The following is a 16,579-nucleotide window of genomic DNA, read 5'->3' on the forward strand; positions in this document are numbered from 1 at the left end:
GAGAACACATGCAAATCTTCCACATTCCCCAAATGCAGCAGTTTCTTTACCACCACCACAGACATATATCACTATAAAATCTGTACAGTTGAGTTACTTGGGTCAGTCAGCCAATTCCAGAGAACTCTACCAACGGATCTCATCACAGACATTTAAAACAGATCCAACCAGTTCATTCCGGATAAAAGCAGTCACACTAGCTGTTTATAGACATCTTTTTAATGTTTTAGTTTAAAACAAATCATCTTGGTAAAAGAGCAAAGGAAATTACATTTTAACGATAGCTTGAAATGGGTAGGATATTCCTGATTTACTTGTTTTTCAGGAAACAGACAATTGCATTGTTTTTGTACATGACTTTTGGAACTGCTCAGTTAAATGCACATAATTATATTAAATTAAATTTTCCTTACAAAAATGCAACCATGTCATTTAAGGCAAAAAAAGAAAAAAAAAAAAAGAAGCAAACACGGGTTCTGGGGAATTAGCATCTGTGATATTTCCTTGATCTGACTGGATGATCTGTTTGCCTGGGTTTCATCATTCTTTATAGTTTTGCTCTGGAAATGGGATGATATTTAGCTAGTATGTGCTTCAACTCCTCTATTAGGCTTATTTGATTTTCATATTAAGAACCTTCCAGAAAAAAACAAAACAAAACAAAAAAAACAAAACAAAAGGCTGAGCCAATGGCAGGTCAGAAAGGCACCTAAGAACCCGAGTTAAGTACTTAGAAAACCCAATAAAGCTGTTAAATGAAATGAACTTGTCATCTACAGATATCAATTTGGTTCAACAAAATGCGAACATTTAGATTAGACATGGCAAAAATGGTCTAGGTAACTTCCTGCATGGGATGATCGCTGTTCTACATGACCTCCACCAGCCCTGTGGTTGGCAGAGGGCAGATAGGTTTGAGCTGAGAAAGTACAGGGTTACTCCCTGTGCTCAGCTAAACTGTGCTCCCCTCCCCCCACCCCCTCCACTCTTTGGGGTGGAGCAATGGGCCTCTGCTAAGAGTAAATGGGAGACCCTCTCCTCCATTCCCCTAGAGCATGATGTAATAGACATACCTCTAAAATGTACACATCCAAAACCTACCAACATCCAGGAGTTTTTGTGCTAGAATAAAACAGACACAAAGTGGTCATCATGGCTTCAATGTCCAGACATTATTCTCAATGCCTTTTTTTTTTTCTTTCACATTTTTGCTATGCTTAAGACCGCAGGGACACGTTTAGGCTTTTTCTCTGACTCTTCAGCCTTCGGCTATGTTAGATGAACTGTACTGTGTTTGAGGCCTGAGGATGCCTAAGAAGGGGTCCCTGATACATTCACAATTCTTGCTGCCAGTGGGGTTCAACCTGAGACAGTATCAGTGCTGTCTGGAACCTGTCAGCTCCCTCCTCTTCCTCAGCCATATTTGGAGTGAGCCTTTTTCAGTGCTGGGCAGGTATCTCTGGCTTTTGTTTAATGGAATGGGATGTGTGTGTGTGTGTGTGTGTGTGTGTGTGTGTGATGTCCTTTGGAGGGTACCTCATTGAGGTTGGTTGGAGACATAGGTAAATTAAAAAATAATATTAATAATTGAGTAGCATTCTGTTTGTGAAATGGAAAGAATAGCTTTAAAGGCTTGAGAAACATTTCAATGAAGTGTAGAATTCAGACTTTATAGGTGTTCTCATAGGCCAGAAGATCCTGAATGCTACACTCTAAGAGACTGTATTAAGAGTCCAAGAAGGTTTTTGTTTGTCTCCTTTTATGCTTTATTTATTTAATTACTTTTGAGACAGGGTCTCTCTGTCATCCTGGCTGGCCTGGAACACACCTTATAGACCCGACTGGCTTTGAATCCAGGAGTTTGCCTCTCAAGTCCTGGGGATTAGAGGTGTGCTCGATCACACCCTGCATGCATCCTTGAGGGGTGAGAGAGAGGGGAAGACTTTAAGTGACATTACTTAAAGGTTGGAGAGCACATCGGAGGAAGAGAGAATTGGTTTGCTTGACGGTGGAGGCTTGGCTAAAGCCTGGTGAAGTTCTAAAGCAAAATGGTGGTGTGGAGTCACCAGTTAGGAGGAAAGAAAAGAAAAGGCGATTGTTCAGGGACATTTTGCTGGGTGAGAGGCTGGTGCATTCAGAGGCTTTCTTCCTTCCATCAACCGCTTAACATCCCTAGATTCTGCTCATTTGACTTGGATGCTAAAAAGGTTGAAAAGTTTCCCCCCTCCAAATCCCCCAGTAAAAACAGAAAAAAAAAAAAAGTTCTTTCAGGAACTTTTAGTTAAAACTTAGATAACTTGTCAGTTATAGATCTTTCCTTAGCGCTCCCCCCAACCCCCACATTCTTGCTGTCTGAGCCAGGCTGGCCTTGAACTCATGATCCTCTGTCTCAGGCTCCCCATCTCCATGATTACAGGTGTGGGGCTGAATTCTAAAATGCAGCCACTGTTGCTTGCCTTTTGGGAAATACATTTTTAATAAATAGTTTTCTATTTGTTTCTTTTCTATCATAATATATGAGTAAGGAGTTTTGATCTGCAGACCTATCCAGTGCTATCTGGTTCGCAGTTATAAATGTTCATAACCTGGAAACTGAGCCGGTAGTTTCACATTTGGGATAATATCATTGGGAAGAATTAGAAAAATGTTCACTATAGTATAAAAGTAAAGGAAGTTTCATTTTAGCCTCTCATATGCAAAATGCGCTACATAATAGCAAAAGACACTCAGGGCATATTAAAAATAAATAGATTGCAAAAGTCTCTGTTATACAAGAATAAGGGATGTTTAGGTAGTTGGATTTCCTAACAATATTTATTTTTCTAAGAAAATCTAGTTATTTCGTTTGGGCTCCTGTCCTCCTTGCCCATGGGGGAGAGGGGGAGGAACTTCTTTTAATGTCACCCACTTGTGGTAACTGTGGAGTCTTTCCAAGTTGTTTTCCCCCAACCTCAAGTAGGTAGCCCCTCCCCCAGGCCCTATACTTCTATGTCCACTAAATGGGAGTTGCTAGCCACCCTGGCCATTTGAGGGGACAGGATGGGCAAACCTGTGGTCATATCCTCATAGAGAGACCAGCCCAGTTGCACAGGCTGTTAAATCCACCAGTATTTCATTTACAGAGTTGACTCCTCCATTAGAGACTGTATTGTCATGAAGAGGAAGATGCTGTAGGAAGAGGGAGTCTCCTCCCCCACTGGCCCTCAATAATATTATCTGGCCATTTTCTAATTGGAAAACATTCTCAGCATTAAAGGACAACATGAAAACAATGTGCAAAATTGCTTGCCACAGCGCTAAGTCACCAGAAGCACACAGATTGACATTCCAATTACATCGATGAAATGACTTCGGAGAATGGGTTGGCAAAGGTATCTTGAAATAAGCAGCCATTTCGGTTATATTCCAAATTCTGCTTTACTTGTGTTATTAGCAGCTGTTGATAGCCATTGTGTCTAAACATACATGATGGCCTAATTTTGAAAATGTACTTTGTATCTAGTCATAAAGCAGAAATGCCTGAAATTTGAAGGTGTTTACTCTCACAATTTCAAAATACAGCATCAACTCTTGCAATTGAACTAATATCCCGACATCTTCACACACCCCATAGCATCAGCAGCGACTATTGGCTCGGGATTTTAGACTCAAGGTACGTTATTAAATGCACGGGTTAATGTCGATGTACCTTGGAATTTCTGCCACCCCTAAACATGCATTTTCATGCAATTAAAAGATAACGGGCTTATAAATGGCCTTTCGCGTTCTTCCTGATTCTTGCGCAATTTCAACTCTTTAGACGGCTTCCAGAGTAGTTCATGCAGTGATATGTATGGCTAAAAGAACAGCTATGCTTAGAAAGGAAACAAAGAACTTAGTTCAGTTTGACGTGAGGCAAACTGAGGGCGTCTGTACTGTCTCCTGTCTTACAAATGTTCTGAGATGACCGTGACCTTCCAGTCCTTAGAGAGTCTGATGAGAAAGCCGCTTCCCCGGCAGGCGGTGGGGTGCCGTCAAAAGTATCTGTTTCCGTCTCCTCGGCACCGACCTCCTCATCAGTTATAAACAATTTGGATTCTCTCCACTTGGGATAAAAATCTTGGCTGCCTCGAGAGCCACTTGACTCACTGCCTGAAAACTGTAAGTTCAGTTCTTCTGTCGACCTGATCAGGTTTTGTACAGACAGAGATTTGCCCAAGTCCTTGGGCACCATGGGGCGGACAGACAAGAGAGTTTCCCCTCCCATGTCGAAACTTTTCCTCAGGGACCGGTCCTTGGTCAGGTTTGACTGTGCAAATGGAACGTTCTCCTTGGAGGCAACAAGGCAGGTGGTGACATCAGAAATACTCTCTTGTAAGCCAGTGGGGTTGGAGAGCAGAGGTTCCGGCCTGGACAGGTGCTTGATGGCTGTGAGAGGAGGTGGGATCTGTAAAGTTGTTGGGGCTGCTGGCTTGGGGGCGGCGCTTATTTGGTTTGCAATGTTATTGGTGGCCACCACGGAGGAGCCTTCGTTTTGACTCATTGGCACCTGTGTAGCTTGGCTGTGCATAGTAGGACTGAGCGCATAGAAAGTCTGAGCACTGAACTCATTTGGCGTTAGGATGAACTGCAGGCCTCTTGAGATGTTGGCACTGGCCGACCTTGTTAAGCAGCCACTGTTTTGCGCGGAGCTCGACAGGTCTTTGCTATCCACAGGACTTTGATAGTCAGAGGTCTGTTCACATTCAAACGGTGGGATCTGGAAGGACGCCAGCGTGAGGGCCGAGGCGGAGCCCTTCCGGAGGACCTGCTGGTAGATATCCAGCAGGCAGTCCAGCTTGGATTCGATGGACTGAACCTGGAAGTGGAGAGAATAGTTATACACCTAGTACACAATCTTATGGAGAACTGTCTTGACTTTCGGTATTAAAAAGGTGAAATAAGATTGTATTGACAGAGTAAAATAAATACCGTGAAGGCCACTCCAATTGTAACTCTTAGGGAGTGTCACACTGGCTGGTCGTGACAATGACAGAGGAGGAAAGGGAGGTTGTTACTTTGGCATTTACGGGACCCTCTGTGCCCCCTCCTCTCTTCTCTTTAAAACTTTACATAGGGGGCTGGAGAGATGGCTCAGCAGTTAAGAGCTCTGACTGCTCTTGCAGAGGTCCTGAGTTCAATTCCCAGCAACCACATGGTGGCTCACAGCCATCTGTTACAGGATCTGATGCCCTCTTCTAGTGTGTCTGAAGACAGCAACACCGTACTCATATGAACAAAATAAATCTTAAAAAAAAATAAACAAAATTTAAAACTTTAAATAGTTTTTTTGAAATCAAATAAGTACCATTGAAATGCAACCTCAAATCATTTTTCAATCGGCAAGATTTTCTTGGCATTACTGCTTGATTTCCTTTCTGGAATGCTAGTGGATTTTAGTAAGAACTTAGTCTATCATGAATTTAGGAAACTTAAGGATCAATCAAATTTAAAGTGAAAGCCGGGTTGGTGGTGCACGTCTTTAATCCTCACACTTGAGAGGCAGAAGCAGGCGGATTGCTAAGACTTCATGGCCTGCCTGATCAGGTAGTGATTTCCAGACAGGGGTGCATAGTGAGACCTGTCCCGCAATCCTCGAAATAAATAAAATAAATAAAATGCTTTCGAATGAATGAATGCCATTGAGAAGACTCTTTGAGAAGATATAGTCTCAGGGTTAACAATTATGGTGAGATTTTAAAATCTTGCTTTAAATGAAGGAAACTATAGGAGGCACCATGAAAATAAAATAAAACATGACCGACAAATAGACTTTTGCTGTTTTTATCACTGAAATTCTATAGTTGCTTCCAGATAAGTATTAACTGGATAAGATAAAAGCTTCTTTTCCTAATGAGAAATGTAAATAAAGCAAATATCTAATTTAAAAAAAAAAGAAAAAAGTTTCTTTTCCTTCAGCAGCAATCCAAAGGTGTTTTAAAGAACACTATCTATACACAGGCAATTAGATACTATCCATTTCATTCTTATAACATATACTGATGATTAGAATTAACTCTAGGAGGCCAGGCATGGTGACACAGGCCTTTAATCCCAGCACTGGGGAGGCAGAGGAAGACAGATCTCTGTTGGTTCAAGGGCCAGCCTGGTCTATAGAATGAGTTCCAGGACAGCCAGAGCTGTCTCAAAAAACAAAACAAAACAAAACAAAACAAAACAAAACAAAACAAAACAAAACAAAACAAAAAACAACCCAAACAAGATTCACTTGAGGAGCTGGAGAGATAGCTCAGGTGAAGGGCACTTACAGGGACCAGGGTGTGATTCCCAGCACCCACAGCTGGGAATAGCAGCTCACACCACTCCCAACTGCAGTTTCAGGAGGTCCAACTGCCTCCCTCTGACCTCCTTGGGCACTAAAGTTCGAGCACAGACAGATATGCCGGCAAAACACTCAAACACATAAGGTAAAATCTGAAATGATTAGCGTGAATCTTAACACTTAGGTTGCATGTACGCTGCCCCGATTAATGAGTCGCAGCTGAAAGTGGGGCTGAGGCCTACCTGCTTCTCAACCTTCACCACCCGGCCGAGCATGCTGGGGTCAGCCGCCGTCTCGTGCTCTGCTGCTAGTTTCTCTCGGCTCTTCTTGTCTGATGTGATTTGTCCTTTTCCAAGAATTTGATCAACGCTGTCAGACAGAGAAGATATCTGGTTATAGGCACGAAATGTGTGTGTGTGTGTGTGTGTGTGTGTATTAGGCAAAAGTGCAATTCTCAAAAAAAAAAGGAAGGAAGAAAAAAGAAGAAAAAGAAAAAAAGAAAGACAAGTATCAAATTTGTAAAATGTGAAATATTTTAGAGTTGATATGCTTATCTTTCTTTTTAGAATTGATTTGTTATCCAGGTGGTGGCGCACACCTGTAATCCCAGCACTCTGGGAGGCAGAGGCAGGCGGGTTTCTGAGTTTGAGGCCAGCCTAGTCTACAGAGTGAGTTCCAGGACAGCCAGGGCTACACAGAGAAACCCTGTCTCGAAAGACAAAAACAAAAACAAAAAATATTAAAAGGGCTGGAGAGATGGCTCAGTCAGTTAAGAGCACCGACTGCTCTTCCAGAGGTCCTGAGTTCAAATCCCAGCAACCACCTGGTGCCTCACACCCATCTGTAATGAGATATGACGCCCTCTTCTGGTGTGTCTGAAGACAGCTACAGTGTCTTATACACATATAAAATAATAAATTAAATCTTTAAAAAAAAGGAAATGTAAATAAGTTAAAATAAAAGAGAAGAAAACCCACTGGACCATGGAGACTGACATACCTACACTTTGACAAAAGCACAATGGAGGCTATACTTGCAGAATGTCAGAGTGGAGGGCCTCCACAGATTTACCCCTCAGTGCAGCCTGCGTAACTATCTAGACTTGTCCAAAAACTGTAAGAGTTTTAAAGCTTAGCAGCATTACATATGATTATATATGAAATCATATAGGAATCATATCATATAAGTAGGAAATTAGAGGAAAACTGTCCAAGCAAAATAACTTGTCTCCACCTTGGACCAGTCAGTTCTGAATTCTACCATAAAAGCCATGAGATGATAATTCTGATTATTTTACACTGATAGAGCAGATTTAATGAGCATTTGTTTGATACCTGATATGTGGGTGATAAGCAGGTAAGAAAGCTATGGTTTTTTGTTTGTTTGTTTGTTTGTTTTTTTGTAAAGTGTTCTACTGAGCTGCCTTGTTAGCCTGTCATGAACATTGATTAGCCAGTGCCAAGGTTACTACATGTTACAAACTACACTGACTACTCAGTGGTCATGTCAACCCTATGAGGCACCACTAACACTCTCTCCATTTTCCAGATCTGTGGAGGCTGTCAAAGTTTGCTATAATACCTACATGGAAAGAAGGATTACAATCTATGTTGCCAACCAAAAATGAATCAGAAATACAGAATTGAGGGGTTTTGTGTATTGTAGGAAATACCAAATAGTTTCCATACCCACTACTTACCGTGTTTGAAGGCTCTTAATTCTACACAGCATGTCCAGATGACCAGCGGAGTATTGTTCAATGACATCTTTTACATCATATGGGCGCAATGTTTCCTTAAACTTCCGCTTTGCAACATGAAACTTCATAATTCTGTATCAATACATATTGGATATTATTTTTCACAACTTTGTCAAAAATAAATTACTATACATTCATCATCAAATATATAAAAAAAAATCTCATAGCGGTACAGACCCATAATCCTACTATAGAGGTCAAGGCAGAAAGATTACAAGTTCAAAACTTGCCTGGGCTACATGGTCAGCTTGGAGAAGCTAGTGACATCTGTCTTAGGCCAGAGATACAACACAGTGGTAGGAGACTCGCTTAGCATATGTAATACTGCCCTAGATTTTTGAAATATATATATATATATACACATATAAAACTCTGGGAAGCAAAAATCATGTATCAAATTACTTTATTCTCCTACAGTAATGCAATATAAACGTCAGATGTTAAAGAGGGCATTATTAAGAACATTTCATGTGCTGGGCGGTGGTGGCACACACCTTTAATCCCAGCACTCTGGGAGGCAGAGGCAGGCAGATTTCTGAGTTCGAGGCCAGCCTGAACAGAGTGAGTTCTAGGATAGCCAGGGCTATACAGAGAAACCCTGTCTCGAAAAAAGTAAAAAATCAAAAAAAGAAAAAAAAAAGAAAAAAGAACATTTCATGTGAGACACACCTTCAGCATAGCAACACACACTAAGAAAGAAACTAAACATTAAGTGTTAGATCTATCTGTTTAATACCCATTGAAATCTCTAATTAAAACCATAGTCAAAAGCAATCCTTTGTGACCACAGACATTCAAGATACCATAAGATGGAGTGACATTATCTCTTAAAAATAGAACACACTGAGAGATGATTCATTTGGGAAACTGTTTGCCATACAAGCATGAGAAAATCTGAGTTTGGATCTCTGGTATTCATGTAAAAAAAAAAAAACTGGCTCTGGTGGCATACAGCTGTAGTCTCACTGCTGGGGTAGTGGAGGCAGGTGGATTCCTGGCACTGACTTGCCACAGGATTAGTGCGAGATTCCATCTCAAAAGATAGGGTGGATTTGGAGGAAAGCATTTGATCTGCACTTTACCTGCACTTACATGTACATTTGTGCTCTCTCTCTCTCTCTCTCTCTCTCTCTCTCTCTCTCTCTCTCTCTCTCTCACACACACACACACACACACACTGAGACAAACATGCACACCACTCTCAAGTATGCCTCCATAAGCAGAATAATTGTCCAAATAGTTGTCCAAGTGGTCTTTTATGAAATTATATGTCCCTCCCTCACTCCCTCCCTCTCCTCTCCCTTCCTACTCTTCCTTTCTATTTCCTTCCCTTTCTCCCCTCCCTCTCTTTCTTTCTATTTTTCTTTCTTTCTGCATGTGTATGTATAGGCCACAGAACACACGTGGAGTTAGAAGACAACCTGAAGAAGTCTGTTCTCTCTTCCAGTCATGTGGATCCAGGGGATCGAATTTAGGTTGCGGCTAGGTTGCAAGCGTTTTCACCAGCTCCTTGTATGTGTCTTTGAGATCCAAGTATGTTTGCAAACCTCGGTTATTCTTTCTAAAGCAATGCATACCAGTTTTGAAACTTGTAAAAAATTCCACAAACTATTTCTTCATATAGTTTCAGATTAGCTGCCTCCCCCCCCCTTTTTTCCTTTTTCTTTTCAAGTACAGTTATCAATGGGATAAGAGTTCATTCATTACAAAGCTTCCATTAGCAGGAGCCCCAGATTTTAAAGCAGTATTTCACCAGTCACTTTCCTGATGCCATCAAGTAGCTCATTTGGTTTGGTAATTAGTTACTGTGATAGTGTCATAAAGTGCCTGCTAAAGGCAAAGGAGTGTGACATTTTAATTAATCCGTGCAGCCTCATAGCTGGTAAATGTTAAACCTGATGGTGTTTTTCAACTATTAAATTGTTCACTGATTCCTATTATAATAGTCCAGGCTTCCAGACAGGGAACTGCTCTCTGTTCTAAAAACTAATATTTATCATCCTCTGATCAAAAGTGGAAAGATTAGAGTTTAAAGGGAAAATATCCATTACCTATCTGAAGTGATAGGTTATATGATTGAATTCAAGTTGTTCAGTAGTTTAAAAAACCAAACTCTATCTTCCAAAATGTATCTTTTTTTAAAAAAAAGTTTTATTTATTTATTATACATAAGTACACTGTAGCTGTCTTCAGACACTGCAGAAGAGGGTTCAGATCTCATTACAGTTGTTTGTGAGCCACCATGTGGTTTCTGGGATTTGAACTCAGGACCTTTAGAAGAACAGTCAGTGCTCTTAACTGCTGAGCCATCTCTCCAGCCCCCTTTCAATTGTATCTTTAACCTCAACTTAATTATATCTTAATTACTGTTGAATCCCTCATCCACAACATCCTAACTCTTTACCATATTTTTCAACATCAATATTCTTATTCAGAATTTTGTATTTGTTTCTTCTTATTCAGGTTTTCTATGTTTCTTCTTTTCCTCCTCATTCTTCTTTCTCTTCTTCCCCGTCCCCTGCTTCTTCCTTTTATCATTATCTTTTTAAATTTTATTTATTTATTGTTGTTTTTCAATTTTATTTTAATGACACAGGTTTTCTGTAAAAGTCCTGGGTGTCCTGGAACTCACTTTGTAGAACAGGCTGTCCTTGAGCTCACAGAGATCAGCACGCCTTCTGCCTCCAGAGTGCTGGGATTAAAGGCATGCTCCACCACACTCAGCAATGTGTTTATTTGTTTGTTTTCTTAAAACCATTTAGGCAAAAAATTTCAGTGGAAAGTAAAGGATATCTGGGTGGGGCTGGGAAAACTTGGCTTTGAAGGCCTGAGTCTAGATCCCTAGTATTCACATAGAACTCAGGCTCAGTGGGGCTCCAGGGTCAGGGAGAGACCCTGCCTCAAAAAAACAGGGGGGGGGGTCAATCAATCAAGGAAGCCATCACATGCCAATCTCTGGTCTCACCTGCACATGCGCCTCTAGGTGCCCACCCACATGAACATGCATGTGTGCACACACTTGTGTGCACAGGGCATTATGCTTTAGCTTCAACAGGGCTGGAAGAGCTGTTCTTCTCTGCGTCATACATATTTAGGGAAGCAGAAATACAAAGATCTTAGAGTGACCTTCCTCACCTCCCCCAAATAAGCAACCGGTACATAGCAAAGCATGATCCCACCCAGGTCATCTGGGCTCCTGCCTTATACCTTAACCTCCCATGGCGACAGTGAGAAGGTGCGGTGGATGGGGGTGGGGGAGGGGAGGTGTCTTCAGCAGCCTGCCCACAGTGGCCTCTTGTGTCTGCCCTGACGGAAATACTCTAATTGAATTACTTTTTTGTTTTTTGCCTTAATGAGGACGACCTCTACCTAATTTCATCGGTTACTAGCATTGCAGTAGTTAACTAGTTATATATGCCATTTAGTTCATGTTGTATGTTGCCTTTTCTGCTTTTTAACTGTGCATCATCCCGCAGCATGCATGGCACAGCATTTTAGGATCAGCAACACGGCAGGAAAGAAAATATGACTAGCGTCTAAATCAAACTTGCGGCTAAGCGCTGAGGTGCCTCTCTAGTCATTGCAACTCAGGGGTCTGAGCAAAAGGCTTACCAAGTCAGGGGTTCAAGGCCAGTGTGGATAACATCGCCAGATCCCATTACAAACAGTAGAACAACAATAACCTTAGTTTTCTATTTCTGGGACACTACGATACGTGCTTTGGAGACAATCTATACTGTTTGCTCTAAGGAAGACTAGGCACCAGTGATGTCCCCTTTTCTGTATCAGGTCTCCCCAGTTCTTCAGGGATGGGCAAAATCCATATTCAATGTCAGAGGTAGAGAGAGGAAAATGTATGAGGGGGACAGGAGAGCCCGCGCAGCGTCTCTGAGCATGTCTTGCTGTGCTTGCTGCTGCAGCATTTCATCCTTTCTCTGGTGATCACTGGGATGCTCCACACTGCGTCTGCAACTCCAGTGCAGCGACCTGGATGAGAGCATTCAGGATGCTTCCCTGGATGCTCAGCTGGGCAGGAAGGGTACAAAGCTGAGCGAGACGAGGCAGCCCTTGCCCTCTTCCAGGGCTCTCTAATAGTCCCACCTTTCTGGATGTCTTGCACGGTACTTAGCAGTTCATCTGCACCACACCAATTCAAAACATTACAATTTCCCGCCTCCCTCTTGGAGTCAGGGGAAAGCTAGAGTTTGAGTAACCCACTCCAAGGGCATTCACCTCTTAAGTGATAAGTTATTGTGGATGCCCAGGCTCATGGTCTACCAATCCAGAGAGCTCCCTCACAGGGAGCTTGGGAGGCAAGCAGCTTCATAACGAAAGCAGATTGTCCAGGCAAGTCTTGTGTCCTCTGACACTGCACAAGTGAATCTAAAACTATTTTATTTTAAAGATTTATTTATTTTATGTATATGAGTACAATGTAGATGGTTGTGAGCTGTCATGTGGTTGCTGGGACTTGAACTCAGGACCTCTGCTCAGTCTTGCCCAAAGATTTGTTGTTGTATGTAAGCACACTGTAGCTGTTTTCAGACACTCCAGAAGAGGGCGTCAGATCCCATTACAGAGGGTTGTGAGCCACCACGTGGTTGCTGGGATTTGAACTTCAGGACCTTTGGAAGAGCAGTCAGTGCTCTAACCGCTGGGCCATCTCTCCAGCCTGCACAAGTGAATCTAAAGCAACATATACCACTTTATCTATCTTTATCTCTGTCTTTCTTTCCAAAGGGACCCGTGCTTGGAATTCTCTCTGCCCATTCACTTCACCATCTTCATTTTCTCAAGTTTTCTTTGTCCCCTAACCCTACTGATTGATATATTTCCCTTTTGAACAAATGTAGGGGTTCTCTGCTTATTTATCACCCCATTTAGAATATACACATTCCTTTTGGTGTGGTATGTCGCTTTACTTTTTACTTTGAAATGTATTATCTCCCAGAGAGCAGGGAGTAGGCCATTTTCTGGTCACCTAGAGAGATGAAATGAAGCTCATGGCTTAATAATTCTAAATTGTAGGAAGAAATGAGATTGTTGAAAATTAAGGAATTATCTTTGTGTGTGTGTGTGTTTCAAGACAGGGCTTCTCTGGTAACCCCGCCTGTCCTGGAACTCACTCTGTAGAGCAAGTTGAACTTGAACTCTCAGAGATCTGCCTACCTTTGCCTCCTGAGTGCTGGCATGTGCACTAGCTTGAGGGGAACTTCTTAAGAAAAGCTATTCAGGGGCTGGGGAGATGGCTCAGCAGCTAAGAAAAGCTATTCAACTATGAATTTGAAAGGTCTTTTAATTATTCATTTATTCGCCTCTCCAAGACCATTGTATTTAAGATACTAAGATGACTTTTATCTGTCAGAATAAGAGAAGTAGGAAAGACCTGGGGTTTGGGAAGTCCTGGGTTGGTTGGTAGAGGGTGAAGGCTGATTTTGTGTCTTGGGCTAGCCTGGAAATTCTGACTTCCCTCTCCCAACATAGGTGGGTGTAAATACAGAAACTAAACAACCCAGATGAAGGGCAAGAAGGAATTCTAGGTGAAAGGGCAACAGGTGAAAGTTGTGTGTCCATCTAGGCAGTGGTGGCGCATGCCTTTAATCCTTTAAGCACTTGGAAGGCAGAGACAGGCAAATTTCTGAGTTTGAGGCCAGCCTGGTCTATAGAGGGAGTTCCAGGACAGCCAGGGCTACACAGAGAAAACCTGTCTCAAAAAACAAACAAACAAACAAACAAAAGTTGTGTGTCCTACATGTCCTATAGTTTGTGCCTGAAAGACAAACCCCCAGAGAAAACAAACAAATGCAGCTCTGACCCACTGACACTGAATTTGCACCAAATGAACTTTGGGTTAGAGTTTCTACCTAGCTGTCATTTCCTACCCTGCCTTTAGATAGGATCTATGAGGAAGGGCTAAGAAGGCAGGAATACGTGAAAGTCTATAAACTGGGTTGTCAAAGAGGTCAAAGATTTCTTCCTTGTTTACTAAAGAAGTGGCAATAGCTTGTGCATTGCCTGGTTGTGGGGGCAGGGAGAGGATGTTTGGGGACATTGCCCCAGGGCAAAATTAGGGCCTTTAAAATATATTTAATCATTAGGGTGAAGATTGTATTAGACTGCACTTCTTAATATACTCAGAGTGAGGTGTATAATTATTTTGAGGATAAGGACCCTTAGTACAGAGAGAGGTCAAGTCCCTTGGCTCATAGATAAAGGACTACCAAGCATAGGCTAGGAAATGTGTCAGCTTGAGTCCAGAGTTAAGCCCTCAATAATTACAGTTTCCTACGGTCTTAACACATTGGCACTTTGCCGTACCAGGAAGCTCTTCCACGCACACACAGCAGCCTCCATAAACCTTTGCCAAGTGAATGGCCTGTTCTTATGGCGATCCCTGGCCGGCCTCTAGGGTCCCCTCCATAAAGGGCTGAGAAGTCAGTTACACTCAGCGGATTCTCCTCTTCACAGGAGTGAGTTGCATCCTAGGGCGAATGCAACAGACAAGAGCTAAGGATTCTTCTTTGTCTGCTGTTGGTCATCAAGAGGAGCAGTGAGCCTGTTGAACAAAACTGAAGTGCTCCTGGGTTTTTTGTTATTCCAGATGAATTTGAGAATTGCTCTTTCTAACTTTATGAAGAATTAAGTTGGGATTTTGATGGGTATTGCGTTGAATCTGTATATTGCTTTTGGCAAAATGGCCATTTTAACTATATTAATCCTGCTGATCCATGAGCATGGGAGGTTTTTCCATTTTCTGAGGTCTTCTTCAATTTCCTTCTTCAGAGACCTGAAGTTCTTGTCGTATAGATCTTTCACATGTTTGGTTAGAGTCACACCAAGGTACTTTATACTGTTTGTGGCTATTGTGAAGAGTGTCATTTCCCTAATTTCTTTCTCAGCCTGCTTATCCTTTGAGTATAGGAAGGCTACTGATTTGCTTGAGTTGATTTTATAACCTGCCACTTTACTGAAGCTGTTTATCAGCTGTAGGAGTTCTCTAGTGGAGTTTTTTGGGTCATTTAGGTAGACCTCATAAAATTACAAAGTTTCTGTAAAGCAAAGGACACCATCAAAAGGACAAATCGGCAACCAACAAATTGGGAAAAGATCTTCACCAACCCTACATCAGATAGAGGGCTAATATCCAATATATATAAAGAACTCAAGAAGTTAGACCCCAGAAAACCAAATAACCCTATTAAAAATGGGGTACAGAGTTAAATAAAGAATTCTTACCTGAAGAAATTTGGATGGCGGAGAAACATCTTAAAAAATGCTCAACTTCATTAGTCATCAGGGAAATGCAAATCAAAACAACCCTGGGATTTCACCTTACACCAGTCAGAACGGCTATGATTAAAAACTCAGGAGACAGCAGGTGTTGGCGCGGATGTGGAGAAAGAGGAACACTCCTCCACTGCTGGTGGGGTTGCAAATTGGTACAACCACTCTGGAAATCAGTCTGGCGGTTCCTCAGAAAACTGGGCATGTCACTTCCGAAAGATCCTGCTATACCACTCCTGGGCATATACCCAGAGGATTCCCCATCATGTAATAAGGATACATGCTCCACTATGTTCATAGCAGCCCTATTTATAATAGCCAGAAGCTGGAAAGAACCCAGGTATCCCTCAACAGAAGAATGGATGCAAAAAATGTGGTATATCTACACAATGGAGTACTATTCAGCCATTAGAAACAATGAATTCATGAAATTCTTAGGCAAATGGATGGAGCTGGAGAACATCATACTAAGTGAGGTAACCCAGTCTCAAAAGATCAATCATGGTATGCACTCACTAATAAGTGGATATTAGCCTGGAAAACTGGAATACCCAAAACATAATCCACACATCAAATGAGGTACAAGAAGAACGGAGGAGTGGCCCCTGGTTCTGGAAAGACTCAGTGTAGCAGTATAAGGCAAAACCAGAACAGGGAAGTGGGAAGGGGTGGGTGGGAGAACAGGGGGAGAGAAGGGGGCTTATGTGACTTTCGGGGAGTGGGGGACCAGAAAAGGGGAAATCATTTGAAATGTAAATAAAAAATATATCGAATAAAATAAAAATAAAAATAAAAAAAATGAAAAAAAAACCTGAAGTGCTCCAGCAACACCACTAGAGGGTGCTAAAGATTCACCACAGATCCTGAATTGGCCCCCTCTTCCAGAAACTGGAGAAGCCTGCTCACACATTTTCTGAGAACTAAGGAACTACATACAGAAAAGTTAAAACTCCGGGTAGAATATATCTATAAATACACACAAGCACATGTGTGCTTCTGAGGATCTAAGGAAACGTAGGTGCGTTTGTTGTGTTGCCATGAGTTATAAAATCTCACAAGAGTCTCCTTCCAGCAGCTCTAAATCAGGGTGAAGACATGAATATGCAGAGGGAAGAATCATGGGAAAACAGAAGCAGCAGTGACTAGTGCTGCCACCAACAGATGGGTGGACCGGCCAGCAGCCAAACCATGTGCAGGGCAGAGAGGGCCCAGCTGACTGTGAACTGAAGAGGCGT

The 16,579-nt window shown here is 42.1% G+C and overlaps 1 protein-coding gene across 2 annotated transcripts in view; it reads right to left on the reverse strand.

Moving 5' to 3' along the window:
* Window positions 1-203: 203 nt before the first annotated feature.
* The window catches only part of Kcnq5 (potassium voltage-gated channel subfamily Q member 5), a 557,693-nt gene continuing 541,317 nt past the window's right edge, over window positions 204-16,579 (reverse strand). For both annotated transcript variants that reach the window (XM_052192554.1, XM_052192553.1), the window contains 3 exons: window positions 8,001-8,132; window positions 6,544-6,670; window positions 204-4,837 (listed from right to left, as the gene is read on the reverse strand). In XM_052192554.1, coding sequence (XP_052048514.1) covers window positions 3,875-4,837; window positions 6,544-6,670; window positions 8,001-8,132 — 1,222 coding nt within the window. In that variant the 3' untranslated portion in view covers window positions 204-3,874. The remainder of the gene's footprint in view (window positions 4,838-6,543; window positions 6,671-8,000; window positions 8,133-16,579) is intronic.

This window comes from Apodemus sylvaticus, chromosome 9, assembly GCF_947179515.1.
Source record: "Apodemus sylvaticus chromosome 9, mApoSyl1.1, whole genome shotgun sequence".
NCBI lineage: Eukaryota > Metazoa > Chordata > Mammalia > Rodentia > Muridae > Apodemus > Apodemus sylvaticus.